This window comes from Magallana gigas, chromosome 4 (assembly GCF_963853765.1).
Source record: "Magallana gigas chromosome 4, xbMagGiga1.1, whole genome shotgun sequence".
Classification (NCBI taxonomy): Eukaryota; Metazoa; Mollusca; class Bivalvia; order Ostreida; family Ostreidae; genus Magallana; species Magallana gigas.
This window is the reverse complement of record NC_088856.1, coordinates 29,019,347-29,035,785: the sequence shown is the minus strand read 5'-3', so window position 1 is coordinate 29,035,785 and position 16,439 is coordinate 29,019,347. Positions and strand designations below refer to the sequence as shown.

General features: G+C 36.8%; 3 protein-coding genes across 3 annotated transcripts; 2 read left to right on the top strand and 1 right to left on the bottom strand.

Annotated features, from left to right (window-relative positions):
• Nucleotides 1-1,430: 1,430 nt before the first annotated feature.
• On the bottom strand, nt 1,431-2,654 carry LOC136275042 (uncharacterized). Its single transcript, XM_066083303.1, has one exon. The coding sequence runs from the start codon at nt 2,652-2,654 to the stop codon at nt 1,431-1,433; it is 1,224 nt and encodes a 407-aa protein (XP_065939375.1).
• A 3,981-nt stretch (nt 2,655-6,635) lies between these two features.
• On the top strand, nt 6,636-7,367 carry LOC109618475 (uncharacterized). Its single transcript, XM_034461850.2, has 2 exons — nt 6,636-6,918; nt 7,173-7,367. The coding sequence occupies exons 1-2, from the start codon at nt 6,696-6,698 to the stop codon at nt 7,310-7,312; spliced, it is 363 nt and encodes a 120-aa protein (XP_034317741.2). The 5' UTR covers nt 6,636-6,695; the 3' UTR covers nt 7,313-7,367.
• Nucleotides 7,368-7,673: 306 nt separating this feature from the next.
• Nucleotides 7,674-8,385, top strand: LOC136275041 (uncharacterized). The gene is made up of 2 exons (XM_066083302.1): nt 7,674-7,989; nt 8,246-8,385. Exons 1-2 carry the CDS (start codon nt 7,767-7,769, stop codon nt 8,383-8,385), a joined length of 363 nt encoding a protein of 120 aa, XP_065939374.1. The 5' UTR covers nt 7,674-7,766.
• The last annotated feature ends 8,054 nt before the right edge of the window (nt 8,386-16,439 follow it).

Sequence of the window (16,439 nt, the reverse complement as noted above, 5' to 3'; positions counted from 1 at the left end):
TGCATGTATATACAGTGCAGGTGAGATTAAAACTGGATAAAAGTTGGTGGTGCTCTAACGTAGACTGCATGCCAGGACCTCCTGTCGGAATTCGTCCAGGGAGGTACTGTCCACTGCTCTCTGTGGCAAGTTGTTCCAGATCCTGATACTATCTGGGAAGAAGGAATGCTTATATAATAAGGTCCTAGCATAGGGAATTAGGAATCTGTTTGTGTGGCCTCTGGCTGTAGTCATCATTGGGTGTAGCTCAGTTGTTGGAATAGCTACTAGTCCATGCACTATCCTGTACATCATTATAGCTTTGTTCCTGGCTCGACGTTCTTCCAAGGATGTCCACTGGAGAATTTCAAGCATTGATGTTACACTGCTAGTTTGTGAGTAGTTGTTCATCACAAATCGAGCCGATCGTCGTTGTACTGCCTCCAAATTCTGGATGTTAAGGGCTGTGTGTGGGTCCCACACAGTGCATGCATACTCCACTAAGGGTCTTACCAGCGTTGTATAGCATGCTGCCTTGGTATTACGTGGGCAGTGCTGCAAGTTGCGTTGTATGAAAGCTCTGGTGGAATTTGCTTTCTTCGTGATGTTGTCGATGTGTTCATTACATCTGAGGTTCTTGTGGATGGTAACCCCGAGGTATTTGGCAGAGTCCACGACTTCTAACTTGTGTCCACGGATGTTGTAAGAGTTGGTCACAGGTTTGCGTTTGTTGGTAACTCTCAGCAGTTGGCATTTGCTGGGGTGGAACTCCATCTGCCAGTCTGTTTCCCACTGTAATAAATTATTGAAATCTTCTTGTAGTTTAACAGTGTCTGTGTTGGTACAGATATTACGATAAAGTACGCAATCATTAGCGAAAAGTCTAACATTGGAGAGATGGACATATTCTGGGAGGTCATTTATGAAGAGGAGGAATATCAGCGGACCAAGAATGCTCCCTTGAGGGACTCCTGACTGGACGGGGGCATTGTTGGAGCTCTTCCCATCAACTATTACTCGCTGGTTCCTTCCAATGAGGAAGTCCCTAATCCATTGGACCCTCTTACTCCGTAATACATTGCCTTGTATAGTAATTGCTCGTGGGGGACCTTATCGAAGGCTTTGGAGAAGGTCTGTCTGTTTTCCGAGGTCCATACTCTTGGCTAGGTCCTGGACTGTCAGGATTAATTGGGACTCGCATGATCTGTTCTTTCGAAATCCATGATGGGCATCAGTGAGAAGTCCATGTTTTTCCAGATGTTTGGAGATGCTACTGCATATTATGTGCTCTAGGATCTTGCATGTGACTATTGTGGGAGAAACAGGTCTGTAGTTGGCAGCTTTACACTTTTCTCCTTTTTAAAGATTGGAACTATGTTTGCCTCTTTCCAGTCTGATGGTAATTTTCCTTGTGTAATGGAGGCCTGAAAGAATGTTGTAAGAATTGGAGCTCAATTTTCTGCTTGTTCTTTAATACATCGAGTTGGTATTTCATCTGGGCCACTAGCTTTATGGATGTTTAAGTTACGTAGCAGTTTACACACTCCGTTCTCTGTCACTGTGATGTTATCCATGGCAGGGTGTGGACTTGGCCCTTTATCTGGAATGTTACTCACGTCTTCATCGCTGTTAAAGACTGAGGAGAACTGTTGGTTTAAGATGTTTGCTTTGGACTTCCCGTCTGAGTAAGTTAAGCCATCTGTGTCTCTGAGTGGAGCAACTCCTGTTGTTTCACATCGTTTGCACTTTATGAAGCTCCAGAATCGCTTTGGGTTGTTTGTTAGCTCAGGGCTGATCATGTTCTCGATGTAGTTCTTATAGGCTGTTTTACACTCTTTTTCTGTTAGTTTTTTTAGGCGTTGGTATCTTTTGATGTCGGCCTTATTGTTGGTGTTACGTGCTTTGATGAAGCTCCTTTTCTTTCGTCTTGATAATCCCTTAATATCTCTCGTTATCCATGCCTGGTGAAACCTGGTTGACGAGAGTTTTGATGGTACACTGTCCTCTAAGATATTTAGTAGGTTCTTTTTAATGAAATCCCACATTTCCTGGATAGGGCTCATTGGGTGGAATATTGAGTGGAAATTGGTGTTCATGCTTCTCGTCAGTTCTTCCTGTTTGGTGTTATCCGCCTTTTTCCACAAGTATATTTTGCGCTGGGTAGGCTTGTTTATCTTTGCTGTGATGTCTGTGTCTATGTAAACAATGTCATGATCACTGATTCCTGGTAAAGGCTCGCATCTATTGACCAATGATGGTCTATTGGTCAGGAACAAGTCTAAAACACGACCTTTTCTAGTTGGAAACGAGACTATTTGTTCCAGATGGTTGTCATGAATTAAGTCCAGGAATTTCATATTCACCGATGTTGGGTAGTGGTGGTTGTCTACAGTCTGTGTTGTCCATTGGATGTCTGGTAGGTTGATGTCACCGCCTATCCAGAAGACAGCTCCTTTATTTTTCTTCTTCAGTTCGTCCACTTGTTGCTTTAGGTCCTCCATGTACGCCAAATCACTGCTGGGTGGACGAAACATACTACCAACTATCAGTGATTTGTTGTTATGTAGTGACATTTTCACAAAAATGGATTCTGTATCATTTTCGTTGTCTGGATTCACTTCTTCACTGATGTAGTTGGACCTTACAGCAACCAGCACACCTCCATAGCCATCCATCCTGTCTTTTCTGTAGACATTGAATCCGTCTGGGAAGATCTCAGAGCTGCAAATGTCTTTTCGCAGCCAGGTTTCGGTGCCAATAATGATATTTGGGTTTGATGAATCAATGAGGTTACCAATTTCAGCTTTTTTATTCTTTGCACTCTGAAAGTTGATGATGAGGATTTTAGTGTTCTTCGGTTTTAACTTTTTTTCAAAAGTGGTTCTTTGTTGTTTTGTTTCAGCGGTGAAGATGCAGCAGCTGGAGGCCCGGGACTCAAGGAGATGTTGGAATCTGATAGATGCTCAAAGATATTGGATGAAGAGTGAATCAAAAAGTGAGGTAGAGAAGTTTGGCATTCCACATGCTCTGCATTGCCAAGATATACTAGATGATGCTAATGCATTATACATGTACGTTGACATGCGGAGACACTCCACGTGATACCACTTACTGCAGTCATCGCATGCAACTCCTCTGTCTTTCCATGTCACTGCCCTTGTACACACCTGTCATGGATACTTAGGTGTTCTTGGACCAGGGTTGGATTCAATATCAGATGAGATTGTCAGCATTAACAGGGCTAGGTATATGAGAGTGTGTTGAGTGCATTCTTGCCAACTAACCCGATTTCATCGGGTCACACCCGATTTTTCGATCCTTCACCCGATTATTTTTTATGACCCGGCGGGTCATGCTTTCCACCTGATTTTTGTCGAACAACCCGAAAATCACCCGATTTCCGGATTTGATTTGTAAATTACGTTTCGCGTTTGGCTTCCAGTTATGAACCCGAGCTTGGATTTACGTAAACAATGCCGATGGCTATAACAGACACATTAAGAGTTAATTATTATCGTGAGTTGTTTTGACTAACCAAAGGCTTAAATCATTAAGTGTGATGGCTTACAATAAGAAAAGGTCTTCATCGGGGCCAGCGGAATCAAAACCAACAAGAAGAAAACGATATTTTTGTACTTGTCAACATATCTGGGAAAATGAATTGCCATAGGTAGACCAAAGTAATCGAGTACAAAACGATGCTTTTTGTGTCCTATGTAACGCACATTGGAAGTTTGGATTTTGTGCCTGACCTGACTAAACATTAAAAAACGCTAAGTTATGTATAAAATGCTTCAAAAGCAAGGTTAATGTAGCAGAAACTCTTTTTGGATTTTTTTTTACATGTAACTGAACACAGCCTACCATTTTCTGTGTCAGATCACTTTACAAAATTCAAAATCAGCAACTGTTAGTTAGAATTCTTCTTTGCAATAAAGTATTAAAGTTTTAACACATATTTCTATTGTATATACCTATGAAATGCATGGTAAATACATGTATGTTGTGAATGTCGTTACGCTCTATGACCAGATCTTTTACTTTCCAAATCTGGTCATGACCAGATTTTCACATGTTGGAAGTTGGCAAGTATGGTTGAGTGCGATCTTTCACAAATTGAATACAGTGTCTGATCATGAGTTTGAAACTTAGTTCTAAAGGATCCAATGAATTACTTTCATTTACACTTGATGTTGCATGGTTAATTGACCTGTTCCACAAATACAGGACAGCAATCCGAGAAAAAACAAAGATTTCATTCTGATGATCTCCATTGTTAATATTGACGACTTCCCGCGCCGGAAGTTGTCATATAGATACAACTTTATAGCATTTTCGTTGATCGTGGTTATTATATGCAATCAAAATCGCTATGGTTGTTATTGGGTCTCTAAATTAATCACTTATCTACTTTAAATGGTGATGTACAGCCATTTTGATATCTAAGCTATATTATCTTATTTCTAATAAATGTGAAAGGTTAGATTTGGTTACCATGTTTAATACTTGTAGTTAGAGAGTACTACCATTGTCAGAGTTACATTCAGCAGCTTAGCATATGTGGTTGTGAAACCTTGTTCCTGTAGCAGGAATGGGTTAAATTCACGTTATATATTCCCTATTTGCCCCTACTTTTGTTTATAATAATATTTGGAAGTTTCTAGTTTATATACTTACTTCCGTGGTTACTATAAATAGGTTTGTTTTGACATATAGATCGATAATAATCCTTTACACGTGTTCGATCATCATAGGAAATACTAGTATCCAGTTTTTGTTTATACTTTTCTATTGGTAAAATACCGGAAGTAACCTTTTTCGGGTGGTGCTAAATACAGTCAAAGGTCATACCCCTACCGTCTATTCAGTAGATTTAACGTTATATTTTTCTATTGTCGTCGTTTGCTTTATAAAGCCCCGAAATTCGTAGTTTCTAGGGGACTTGTTAAGCATTGATTTGCTGTAAGTTTCTCACTTCTCTAACATGGTTTATTAGATATTTAACAGGTTGCACCCGTTAGGAGAATAATTTGATCATTTTGTCGTCGTCATTTGCTCCTGTTGAATTATTTTCGGCCCTTAAACTATAAGTTAAGTGTTAGGTTCTTATCAAAAGGGATTTTTGTATTAAACCTAGGCCTTTCCCCTGGCTAGGTGGGCTAGCGTTTCCCGTACGTACTACGCTAGGATGGGGGGTGATTTTTGTTGATTATTTTGATGGTGGTGTTGACAAAAATTTTTGATAGGAATTTTTGATAGTAACATTTTTTGGTCAATACTCGGCAGGAATTAACAATTGTTATCATTATTTTGCTTTTGTTATTTTCTATAAAGTCGTAAATAAATATTGTTGTTTGTTGAGTCTGGTGTTTTTCATTACAGTGTGTTGAACGGTGTCAAAAAGGTGAAATATATATCATTTAACTTAAAATTAAGACCAAGCAGAATCTCAAATCATAAAGAACCTGGAAAATAAATTATGATACATAGGAAACGGTAAACATATTTCAGAGAGTGATTCTGACCCAACCCGTCCTATTACATTCCATTAACAGGTGATCGTTGCAAAGTTATATTTTCATATTTATTATATGTATCTTGAAATAATGAAATCTACAAAGGAGCTACACTGAAAGTTTATGTTTTTATCTAATTAAATATTGATATTGATAATGCTATAGAGCGTATTTCTATATTTTTGTAAATTGTGTTAGCCCCCCCCCCCCCCCCACTTTTTTTGCAAAGTTAGACCTAACCATAATATATAATTAGTCACAAAGCATCATGGAGGGTTCAGCCCCCCCCCCCCTTTTTTTTCTCGCAGATGAAGATAATACAATATCTAAATTTACCATGAAAAAATTTAAATAAAAAGAAGTTGAAGTAGTAAGTACACTAATATATAATTAGGCACATATCATTATGGAGGTTTTAGCTCCCCCCCCCCCCCCCCCCCCCCACTTTTTCTCGCAGATGAAGATAATAGTTCCTAAATTTTCCATGAAAAAAAAATTAAATATGAAGAAGTTGAAGTAGTAAGTACACTAGCAACACCCCCACCCCCCACCCCCCACGGATTAGGAATTCCATTATTTTGTAATTTATTTTTTTTTTTGGTAGGTAAGAATTTTTATTTTTTTGTTGAACTGTTTCCGCTTGTCAAGATTTCTGAGGATTAGTCTAGCCCCCCCCCCCACTTTCAATTTGCTTCCGACGCCACTGCTACTAAAAGTACAGAAAATGTTATGGTTAAATAAATATAACCCTCTGTATAGTCATATGTTTTGGAAAACATATTAAGAGATTTATTCTGACTGAAGCAAAATTTCACATAGAAATAGGAAACAAATGCCTGTATTAAGTTTAAAAAATATAAAGGCAAGGGACATTTTTTGGTTGGTCAAAAAGATGAACAAATGGTTTACAACAGTAATAATAGCAGGGAAACATTCTAGAGATAAGTATGGTTGAGGGCATGGATCATTATACCAGTACCAAGTTTTAACCCGCCTTATGCCCACGTTCAAAAAAGCGGGGAAAACCCAAGGTAAGGAGTGTACTGTATTACTACGTAATTGCGACGTCACAATAGCATGTAATTTATTATGACGTCACAGTCGTCTAATAATCAATAGCCTTGTAATTTATTATGACGTCACAGTCGTCTAATAATCAATAGCCTTATCGATAGATACTGTCAAGTTGTGTATATCGATATGGGGTTGTTGCAGAGTTGTTTTGCGAAGAACAACAAGGTGGGAGTGATGAAGGAGGAAGCGGAGGTGTACGAGAAAGTGCGCCGTGCCGTGGTCACTGAGGAAGTGACGGAGAAGAAGGGTGGGCTGGCCTTCGGTCTGACGTTTGTCTCAGAGGAGGAGTCAAAGATGCCACCGCGCAGATTGACAGAGCTCAAGAAAGAGGACTTCGAAAAATGGAGGGGTAGGTTACCACAATCAAATAATGAATTAAAGACTTCCATATTAAATACCAGTAATTCATAATGATTGGTTTACACACTGCACTAGTATAATGTAGTTACACAAACGTACATGTTTTATAAATAGGTAACTATTTATGATGTGCATCTGGTAATCCATTTGTTAAACAACTAATAAATACACTTTATACGGGCTTTTAATACGTGAATTGTGTTTAAATTTCATAAATAAGTCTTCTTCTTTTTTTTACAACAGACGATCAGGAAAAGGTCCAGTCACAGAAACAGAAGCTGGCTCAACAGAGAAGGGAGGAGGCCCTCATCCAGAAGAAAATCGAAGTAGCCCACAGAGAGATGGAGAGGCTGGAGAAATATGTCAATCTCAGTGTCCAATAACTGTCTTATTACAATTGTAATATTTGTAATAAACAACCTTGATCCCAAAATTACACATGTATTTTCTGCTTTTTTTTCCTGAAGTCTTCCATGTACATATATACAGTATTTACGAGTACATAATTGTATTTAATGTACTAAATGATGGTTGTGAGCTGAAACTCGAATAACATGTTATTTATGTCTCTGTTGAAAAGATCAAGATTTAAATAGGGCGTATAGGCAATTGAGGTAACGTGAAACCCCATAAAAAATACATACTGAACGTATTTTATAAAACATGATTGTCTCCATGTAAATATGTGTACATAACGGCCGGAAAACCCAAGGTAAAGAATATAGTGCATTACCGCGTAAATACAACGTCATGATTGCGTGTAACTTATTATGACGTCACAATCGTCTAATCATCAATAGCCTTAGCGATAGACACTGTCAAGTTGTGTATATCGATATGGGGTTGTTGCAGAGTTGTTTTGCGAAGAACAACAAGGTGGGAGTGATGAAGGAGGAGGCGGAGGTGTACGAGAAAGTGCGCCGTGCCATGGTCACTGAGGACGTGACGGAGAAGAAGGGTGGGCTGGCCTTCGGTCTGACGTTTGTCTCAGAGGAGGAGCCAAAGATGCCACCGCGCAGATTGACAGAGCTCAAGAAAGAGGACTTCGAAAAATGGCGGGGTAGGTTACCACAAACAATTAATAAAAGATTTCCATATTAAATACCAGTAATTCATAATGATTAGTTTATACACTGTACTAGCTATAATGAATTTACAAAAACGTACATGTTTTATAAATAGGTAACTATTTATGATGTGCATCTGGTAATCCATTTGTTAAACAACTAATAAATACACTTTATACGGGCTTTTAATACGTGAATTGTGTTTAAATTTCATAAATAAGTCTTCTTCTTCTTTTTTTTTTACAACAGACGATCAGGAAAAGGTCCAGTCACAGAAACAGAAGCTGGCTCAACAGAGAAGGGAGGAGGCCCTCATCCAGAAGAAAATCGAAGTCGCCCATAGAGAGGTGGAGAGGCTGGAGAAATATGTCAATCTAAGTGTTCATTAGCTGTCTTATTACAATTGTAATATTTGTAATAAACAACATTGATCCCAAAATTACACATATGTATTTTCAGCTTTTTTTTCTAAAGTATTCTATGTACATATATACAGTATATACAAGTACATAATTGTATTTATTGTACTAAATGATGCATGGTTGTGAGTAGAAACTCGAATAACATGTTATTTATGTCTCTGTTGAAATGATCAAGATTTAAACAGGGCGTATAAACAATAGAGGTAACGTGAAACCCCATGAAAAATACATAAACGTATTTTATAAAACATGATTGTCTCCATGTAAATATGTGTACATAACGGCCGGTATGTGGCCAGTCTAACATAATAACATTTATCCAGCCCTATTTTATTGTATGTCTCTTCTGTGGTATTGTATAGGGTATATCATTGAAATAATGCGGTCGAGCTTCAATATTTACAAACAATAAATCGCTCTGTATATTACTTGTAATCAAAAGTTGTATGAAAGGGGGAGGGGGTTGTTGTCATGGACATCGACCTATTACATTAAGGGTTGTGTGGCCGCTTTTCGATCGGAAAGGCCTGAGATGTTTAATCTTATAATTGATCAAACCATCCATTTATACTTAGTCATGGCACGATCTTGAAATCTTAAAAAAACCCAGTATATTTTCGATCAGATTAGATATCAATTCATTGTCTAGGAAAGTCAAGAAATCTTTGTTTTCTGCCAGGAATTGGTCTCTGTGTGTGACTTCAGGCTTGGTAGACAGAACAAAAGTCAGCTTGCTCTGATACGTGTAAAAAAGTAAAAAAAAAAAAAAAAAAAAAAGAAAACCTGTTTTCTACAAGATAAAGTAGCTTATGCTTTTTTTTTTACATATATACATACCTAAATACGATTGTCTTGTCGATTTGTGTTTTGACAATATACATGTTTTTTGTTGATCACAGAAATATTGCTTCTAAAAATGCTTCATTTATTTTAATTATACACATTAATTCATAAAATACATTTCGGGTTTTTTTTTTTTAGTTTTTAATTTGGGGGGGGGGGGGGGGGGGGGGGCGGGGGTATTTATTTGATATTAAAAATTTGTTTGCGTCTGTATTTTATTTGTTGTAAAATGAAGTGAGAAATATGCCGCAATAAAGTACATGTAGTGGTAAAAAGTGAGAGCATGTAACCTTTTGAGAAGAAAAGAATGGACAATTTCCATCCCACTACCTAAAAAACTAAGAGTTTATGATCCGTTGGTTTAGTATAATCGTATGGACCACCAAAAAACACGCCTTTATCTGTCAGCTTAATCTGTGCTAGCAATTTAAACTTCCCTCGCTCAAAATACTACTACTGGTATATAGTAAGCCGTTTTTGAAATCAGTATCCAAGTACTATTAGTCCCGTTATCATGATCAGTAACACAATGCTTTACCAAGAAGGAAACTTGATAACCATTCATCCACCATCCCCCCCCCCCTCCCCCAACCCCTGACTGCTGAAGATCGCACGTCAATACTCTATTGTTTTATGAATAGTACATTGGATCTAATGATGATTCAATCAATGTTTAAAAAAAATGTTATTTCGTTTTTGCCATTAAAAAATGGGGAGTTAATAGCGTTTTTATCCATTAGATGATTGATGCTTTGTAAACTGTGTCGTTTAATTTTATAGGCAAAACAGACTCTTTACAATAACAAAATGAACCTTAATATTTTTAATCTTCTTTCGACTATATAATTATGATTGTAATGGGGGAACAATATTGTACGAAAGGCTTAAGGGTCGTTAATTTTATTACCTTATTTGTTCTAGCGTATGCTTTTACAAAAATCATTCCCACGTAAAGTAATGGTTTTTAACAGGATGAAAAACGTCAAGATAATTCACGAAGTGCAAATATTGTATATTCGCGCTGAATAAAATTTGCAAAAAGCTTTGCTAATTATATACCCCCTCTTTTATATGCGTTAGCCATTTCTTGCGATTCAAAAAGTTTCCAAAAGCAAACAACACTGTATAGAATTTAATATGGCTACTGTATTTTTGAGATGTGAAAGTGATCGCGAGAAAAAGAAAAGAGAGAGAGAGAGAGAGAGAGAGAGAGAGAGAGAGAGAGAGAGAGAGAGAGAGAGAGAGAGAGAGAGTAACCATTGTTATCTTTGATTTTTTTTTAAATACAAGAAATACCGGTATTTCGCAAATTGGAAGAGAAAAAAAAACCCAGAGAAAAATACAAAATTGTACCAGTACATACACCTGTCAAATAGAACTTTATGACGTTGATGAAAAATGATATGTACCATTCCAATAATTTCTCCCCTACAGCATTAACATTTTCATATGATGGTGTCTAAAAAATGGTGTGGAATTCATAGTGGCTTAATCCTAAATCGTGTACAATGATGAATCATACCTCGTGGACTACATGGACTACCTCGTGGACTACATGGACTACCTCGTGGACTACATGGACTACCTCGTGGACTACATGGACTACCTCGTGGACTACGAGGACAGCATGCTGCATGGCCAAAACGTTTTCCTTTTGATTACGTAATTTCTAAACCAATCAAATTCGGATACAAACGTCACATGCAGCTCTCGGGTTTCAATAAAAAGCGCCAACGGCGAACAATGGATTTAATGAAGGCAAAAACTTTAGCGCCAAATGATGTGGATATGTGACGAAACCCTGATTGATATAAAAGATCAAAGTACTAAAAGTACAAAAGGGATTATTCAGACTATTGTGATATCATAGTAAAAATAATGAATTATACCCGAAGAACTTATTATTGAATTAGAAATTCTCAGTAAACTGCAGATTTATTCCCGGTAAGCCATAGTCATCTTATCAAATATTTGAACTAATAAACTGTCAGAATGGAATGTTGTCATCCACACTAAATATTGTCCTTAATATAGTATAAAGTCTACGTTCTTACCTTCAGTCTGGAATACACTAATTTTTTATATTTACCGGTGGTCTACTAAGCCCCACCCCCCCCCTCCCACAACCCCCTTTCAACTATACTTACCAATCTGCCTTATACCACAGACTTATGAAAATAGATACTACTTCCCACTTCCCTCTTTCTGGTTTTATTTTTTGCGGAATTAATTAATTAATTTATTTATTTATTTATTTATTTATTTACTTATTTATTTATTTATTTTGCGGAATATGTAAAACCATTGTCCATCTTTTTCTTTTGATGTAATCAATTTTACACATTTTGGGTCTGGTTACCGTCTTCAACCAATATAATGAAATATACAATATGTACAAGCAATGTAAGAAACAATTTCTTGTAAACAAAAAGCACGACTTCCGCGTGAATGAGTAGTTTCTCTCTAGACAAACTAAACAAGAACCCTGACTCTCCCGCCAGGGAGATATCTTATTACAAATCTCTTTAGATTTCAAGACCTATCTCAGGTCTTTTATTTGACTAAAAAATCTTTCTAGAATCAAGACTGTCCACTGGCCTGAAAAAAAAAATTAATATTTTTTTTTTTTTGGTGCCTTGCCCTTTGTATTTATCATAATATCGGTAATAAGAGGCCAATATCTTAAACGTGAAAGGAGTGTAAGTGTAATATGATTACATGAATGGAAATAAGTGATAGACTGGGATCTCTCACATTCTTAAAAAAAAATACAGGTACAGATAGGTAGCGCAAAAACAATACCATCAGCAAATAAAAAAAAAAATAACCGACCCCGATACGGATACGTGTGCCAAATTTACTTTTATTGTGGAAGTTTCAATTTAAGTGCCAAAAAGCCTTGTTGTACTTTAAGGCTTTAAATGTTTTATTTTCATTCATTAAGGATACCATTCTGTGTTTTACATGAAAGTTGGATATCCTACATGTGTTATGCTTTCAATGGACAAAACAAAAGGAAAGCTTCGTTTTCTTCTTCAAAGACCTATTTTCAGTTGCGGATTCATTGAGTACAAAGGCCCTTGTCACTTACGTACCTTCAAGTCGACCGATTACTTGTAGCGACGTATGGTTTAGAAAATAGATATTGTGTCAAGCAAAAACTGGAGAGTAAAAATGAAAATGAGAAGAAAAAAAGAAAAATAATTTCGCAAACCGAATTAGGAAACTGTTCCAAAAAAATATTGATTATTGTACTAGTATTTAAAATTGCAATTCATTTAATGTTATTATAAAAGATACACGATATTAAGCACGAGCTTCGTTTGCATAACAAAGGACTGAGTACTTTTTCATCAAATGTTATCAACAAAAACACCGAGTTCAATTAATTTCAAGGAAAGAAAAAAAACAAATGTAAATCTCTCCGCGTGCAAAAAATGATTACTTTAACCAAAATCCCCCCAATAATTAGTATGGGATAGTCTAGATAAACAAAAGTTGTTAAGATGAATGCAAACGCGATTTGTATTTAGGTCAAATCTGAATGTCGCAAATTGACAAAGCCAGTTACGAAGGGCACCGAAACAGGTTAATTTAGTAATTAGTGTCTTTCTTGTTTCCCATCGGTCCTTGAGTTCATTAACATTACACAGAACAGTCGTTAATTAACGGAAATAATTAACGGAAGTTAGAAGCATCCCTATTTTCGGAGCTTTTGATTGAATTTCAGTAGTTTGTGATATTTACGAATCTTTATTTTTATTTCGTTCCATTCCGAACCTTAGCAGATATCGATCAGTCCAACGTACTGAGTAATATAAAAGTACGTTGACTTGGTTCCCAAGGCCTAATAATAAAAAATAATAATGATAATTATAATATACCCAGTGTTTCATCTCAAATTCATTTTGTACACTTCAAAACTGAAGTATTACTCAATTCAAATCAAAGTATTTTTTTTTAGATTAAAGCATCGTTATTGACTTTATTCACGTTAAACTAAGAGAGATGTTGCAAAGTAAGGTCTGCTTAAGGCAACTTTTTAAACAGAACACATGAATTCTTTTGCCGTGCATATTATCAACTAATCGTCACCATGAATGGTTTTCAATGTGAAAGGGGGGGGGGGGGGGTGTTAGTGATTGAACCATCAAAGGTATGGGATCAGTACTGAAAATTCTTATTTTGCGCGATTTCTTAATTTCGCGATTGTGCCGTTTTATATCATGTTGTGACAACAGTGATGGCGAGGTACGAAGTTTTGTTGTAATTGACCGGTGGTGAACCATCTATATGAAATGAAATAATTGCCAAATTTTCATTATCTGCGGAAACTGTTTCTTGCTAATTCGCGCGGATAATATTCGATACATTTGTAGAACTGAATGTTAATTATAAATTATAATTATGAATTTACAGTATTACCACAGACATGAGATAAATACCCTATTTTCATAAAATGCAAACCTGGAAAAAATGTTTTATTTTTAAATTAGGCCGATATTTAGAATACTTTTCCTGGTTCTCTGATACTCAAATTCTGATTATTTTTTTTTCTAATATTGTCTTCTCTATCAAGCTTATCGAATTCTGCGGCGCGAATTTGGTTTAATGTATTGCCTCCAGAAACAACTATGTCACGTTTTAAGACAGTATTAACATATTTATACCTAGTTCTGCGAATTTTCTTCCATCTTATACAAAAAATGATCGCGGCCTTTCAGGACTGGCGTGGTCGTGGAGATTAAAAAAAAAAGTCCATCACCAATAACACCAAATAAAACGAAGCAATATATATACATGTATATATATTTTTTTATTATTTTTTTTTTTTATTTCACTGATCAAAAAACACAAAATCCAGACCAGCATGCTTTTACAAATCCAGCTTTCGTTATCAAAAATCCTAGTCGGAATATGAAATGAAAAAAAGCCTCTTAAAATCTGTTTTTTCTATAAACCAATGGGGATGTTAATGTAATCTATACTTCAAACACTTTTATAATTACAGCTCAATTAAGGGTTGGGTCACAGGCAAAGACAATGTGAATAGATCCTTCTCATATTATACTGTAGTATTCTTCACAAGATACCGCAGCATTCCTATATAGATCCTATATAGATCCTCAATTTACACAGTTAAAAACCATTTCAAATAATTTTGCGTATACATGTATAAGGTGAAAAAATATATATCAAAACATCAATTATCTTTTTATTTTACCCGACATTGAGAAATTTAACATTTAGTGTTTGTTAATTGTTAACGAAATAAAAACACGTATACAGTGGGTGGGGGGGGGGTTAAAATGTTTTTGGTGTGTTGTTTTTCAATGTTTAATTCTATAATCATCCGTTTAAACATTTTTATTCCAAATAATGGACAACCGACTGCATGCTTTTTACAATTTATCTAAAAGTTGATATATATATATATATATATATATATATATATATATATATATATATATATATATATATATATATATATATATATATATATATATATATATATATATATATATATATATATATATATATATATATATATACACACACATCAGTAAGTTCGTTCAATTTCCAAGATCGTTCGAAAAACAACCACATATAAAAACACATCTTTTTTCGCAGTCACTGTGATTATATCAAAATGATTATACCTTATACAAGATACTTATCTAGCTTTCCGATTATATCAAACTGAAAACCAATTTTGTGAAACCTTGTACATTTTGCATATGTGCGTGGTCTAGTTTGAACTTTTGCTCTGAAAGATAAATGTATGATGAGGAGGGAAACTGATTTACACCCATTAACTTGTCTCACTTTTAAAGTTCCTTTGGCAATGATATACATGTAAACGCACCTTTTGTGTTTCTGCAATGGCGTCTCTAATTTGATGGCGTCATCGATGACTTCGGCACACCAGAGCTTTCCGGAAAAGTTGTATTCGGAAAAAGTAAATGATAGGGTTCATAGCGTATTGTGCTGCTGTGATGATAAACGTAACCCGATACGCAGCCGGGGTCACGGCGTAAGGGTCGACATAAACTATGACCCTCGTAAACCAGTATGGCACATTGAAACACAACACAACGAAAAGAACCAACACAAAAGTTTTGATTATACCCAAACTTCGTTTAGATTTCGATGCCGTCGGTGTAACCGGAGTTTTTCCGGCCGTCGTGTACGGTTTCGATAGGGTCAGTTTTTGCTGCGTTACATTGTAAGAAACAGCGTTGAAGGTATCGTTCGTCTTAACGCAGGATGGTCCAGATAACACCGTCTCCACTGACGAAACGCACGTGTTTTCGTCAGACGCATGCCTCGTCCAGGTCGAGGAACTGCATGCTGCCTCTGAAGTACCCCCAAACGATACCTGTGCTGGAGGTCTAAAACTCCTGACACCTTGCACGTGTTCTACAGGTAACTGCAGGTGTTGTACGGGCGTAGGTTGAATTACTCTCTTCCAGTATAGATATGATTTGATCACTCGGTAAGTGCAACAGGAAGTAAGAATTGTAACCATCAACAACAAGAGCAGCACTGTGCAACCATATATAAACAGAATGTAGTCGTGGTTTCGTCCATACACTTCTAAGGGATTGTTCTCGTCAAAATCGTAGTTTATTCCCACAACGACACAAGCAAAAACTATGACGATGACGTAACTGAGCACCAAGTAAAGGGCCTGCCTCCATGACGTAAAATATCGTCTGTAACCCTCATAGTTTGCTCCAGAAGCCACAAACCGCTCTAGAGCAATAATCCCGTGGTGTATGTACGACTGTAGGAGCATGCAATCAAAGTACGCCCTGATTTTGGAGAAATCGTCCACCGGGGTGATTTTCCTGAAGACTGTACCAGTTAATAGGAAAGGGCTGGTCAAGATGGCGTTGATGCTGAGGCAGATCAAAAATCGGAAGAAGCGGTGTTTCCTGAGTTGCGAGTTTCTTGCCATCACCACCAGGGGAACCAAGTTGCAGACGACAATTGCCAGGACGACCACGAAGGCCACCCACAGGTAGCCGTCACCAGGGTTGTTCGAGGGAGTCCCACCCAGACAATTGGGGCACGGCAGCGTCGAGTTGTTTGCCATCCTTCTAGGGTTGTGTTCTGATTTCTACTGGCATCAAGGTTGTTTTCATCATTGCTTTTAAATGATAGGTCTCCAGATC

Coding starts and splice junctions, on each gene's coding strand:
- LOC136275042 (XM_066083303.1), bottom strand. CDS start 2,654: ATGGATGGCTATGGAGGTGTGCTGGTTGCTGTAAGGTCCAACTACATC.
- LOC109618475 (XM_034461850.2), top strand. CDS start 6,696: ATGGGGTTGTTGCAGAGTTGTTTTGCGAAGAACAACAAGGTGGGAGTG. Junction 6,919..7,172: donor GGACTTCGAAAAATGGAGGG/GTAGGTTACCAC, acceptor TTTTTACAACAG/ACGATCAGGAAAAGGTCCAG.
- LOC136275041 (XM_066083302.1), top strand. CDS start 7,767: ATGGGGTTGTTGCAGAGTTGTTTTGCGAAGAACAACAAGGTGGGAGTG. Junction 7,990..8,245: donor GGACTTCGAAAAATGGCGGG/GTAGGTTACCAC, acceptor TTTTTACAACAG/ACGATCAGGAAAAGGTCCAG.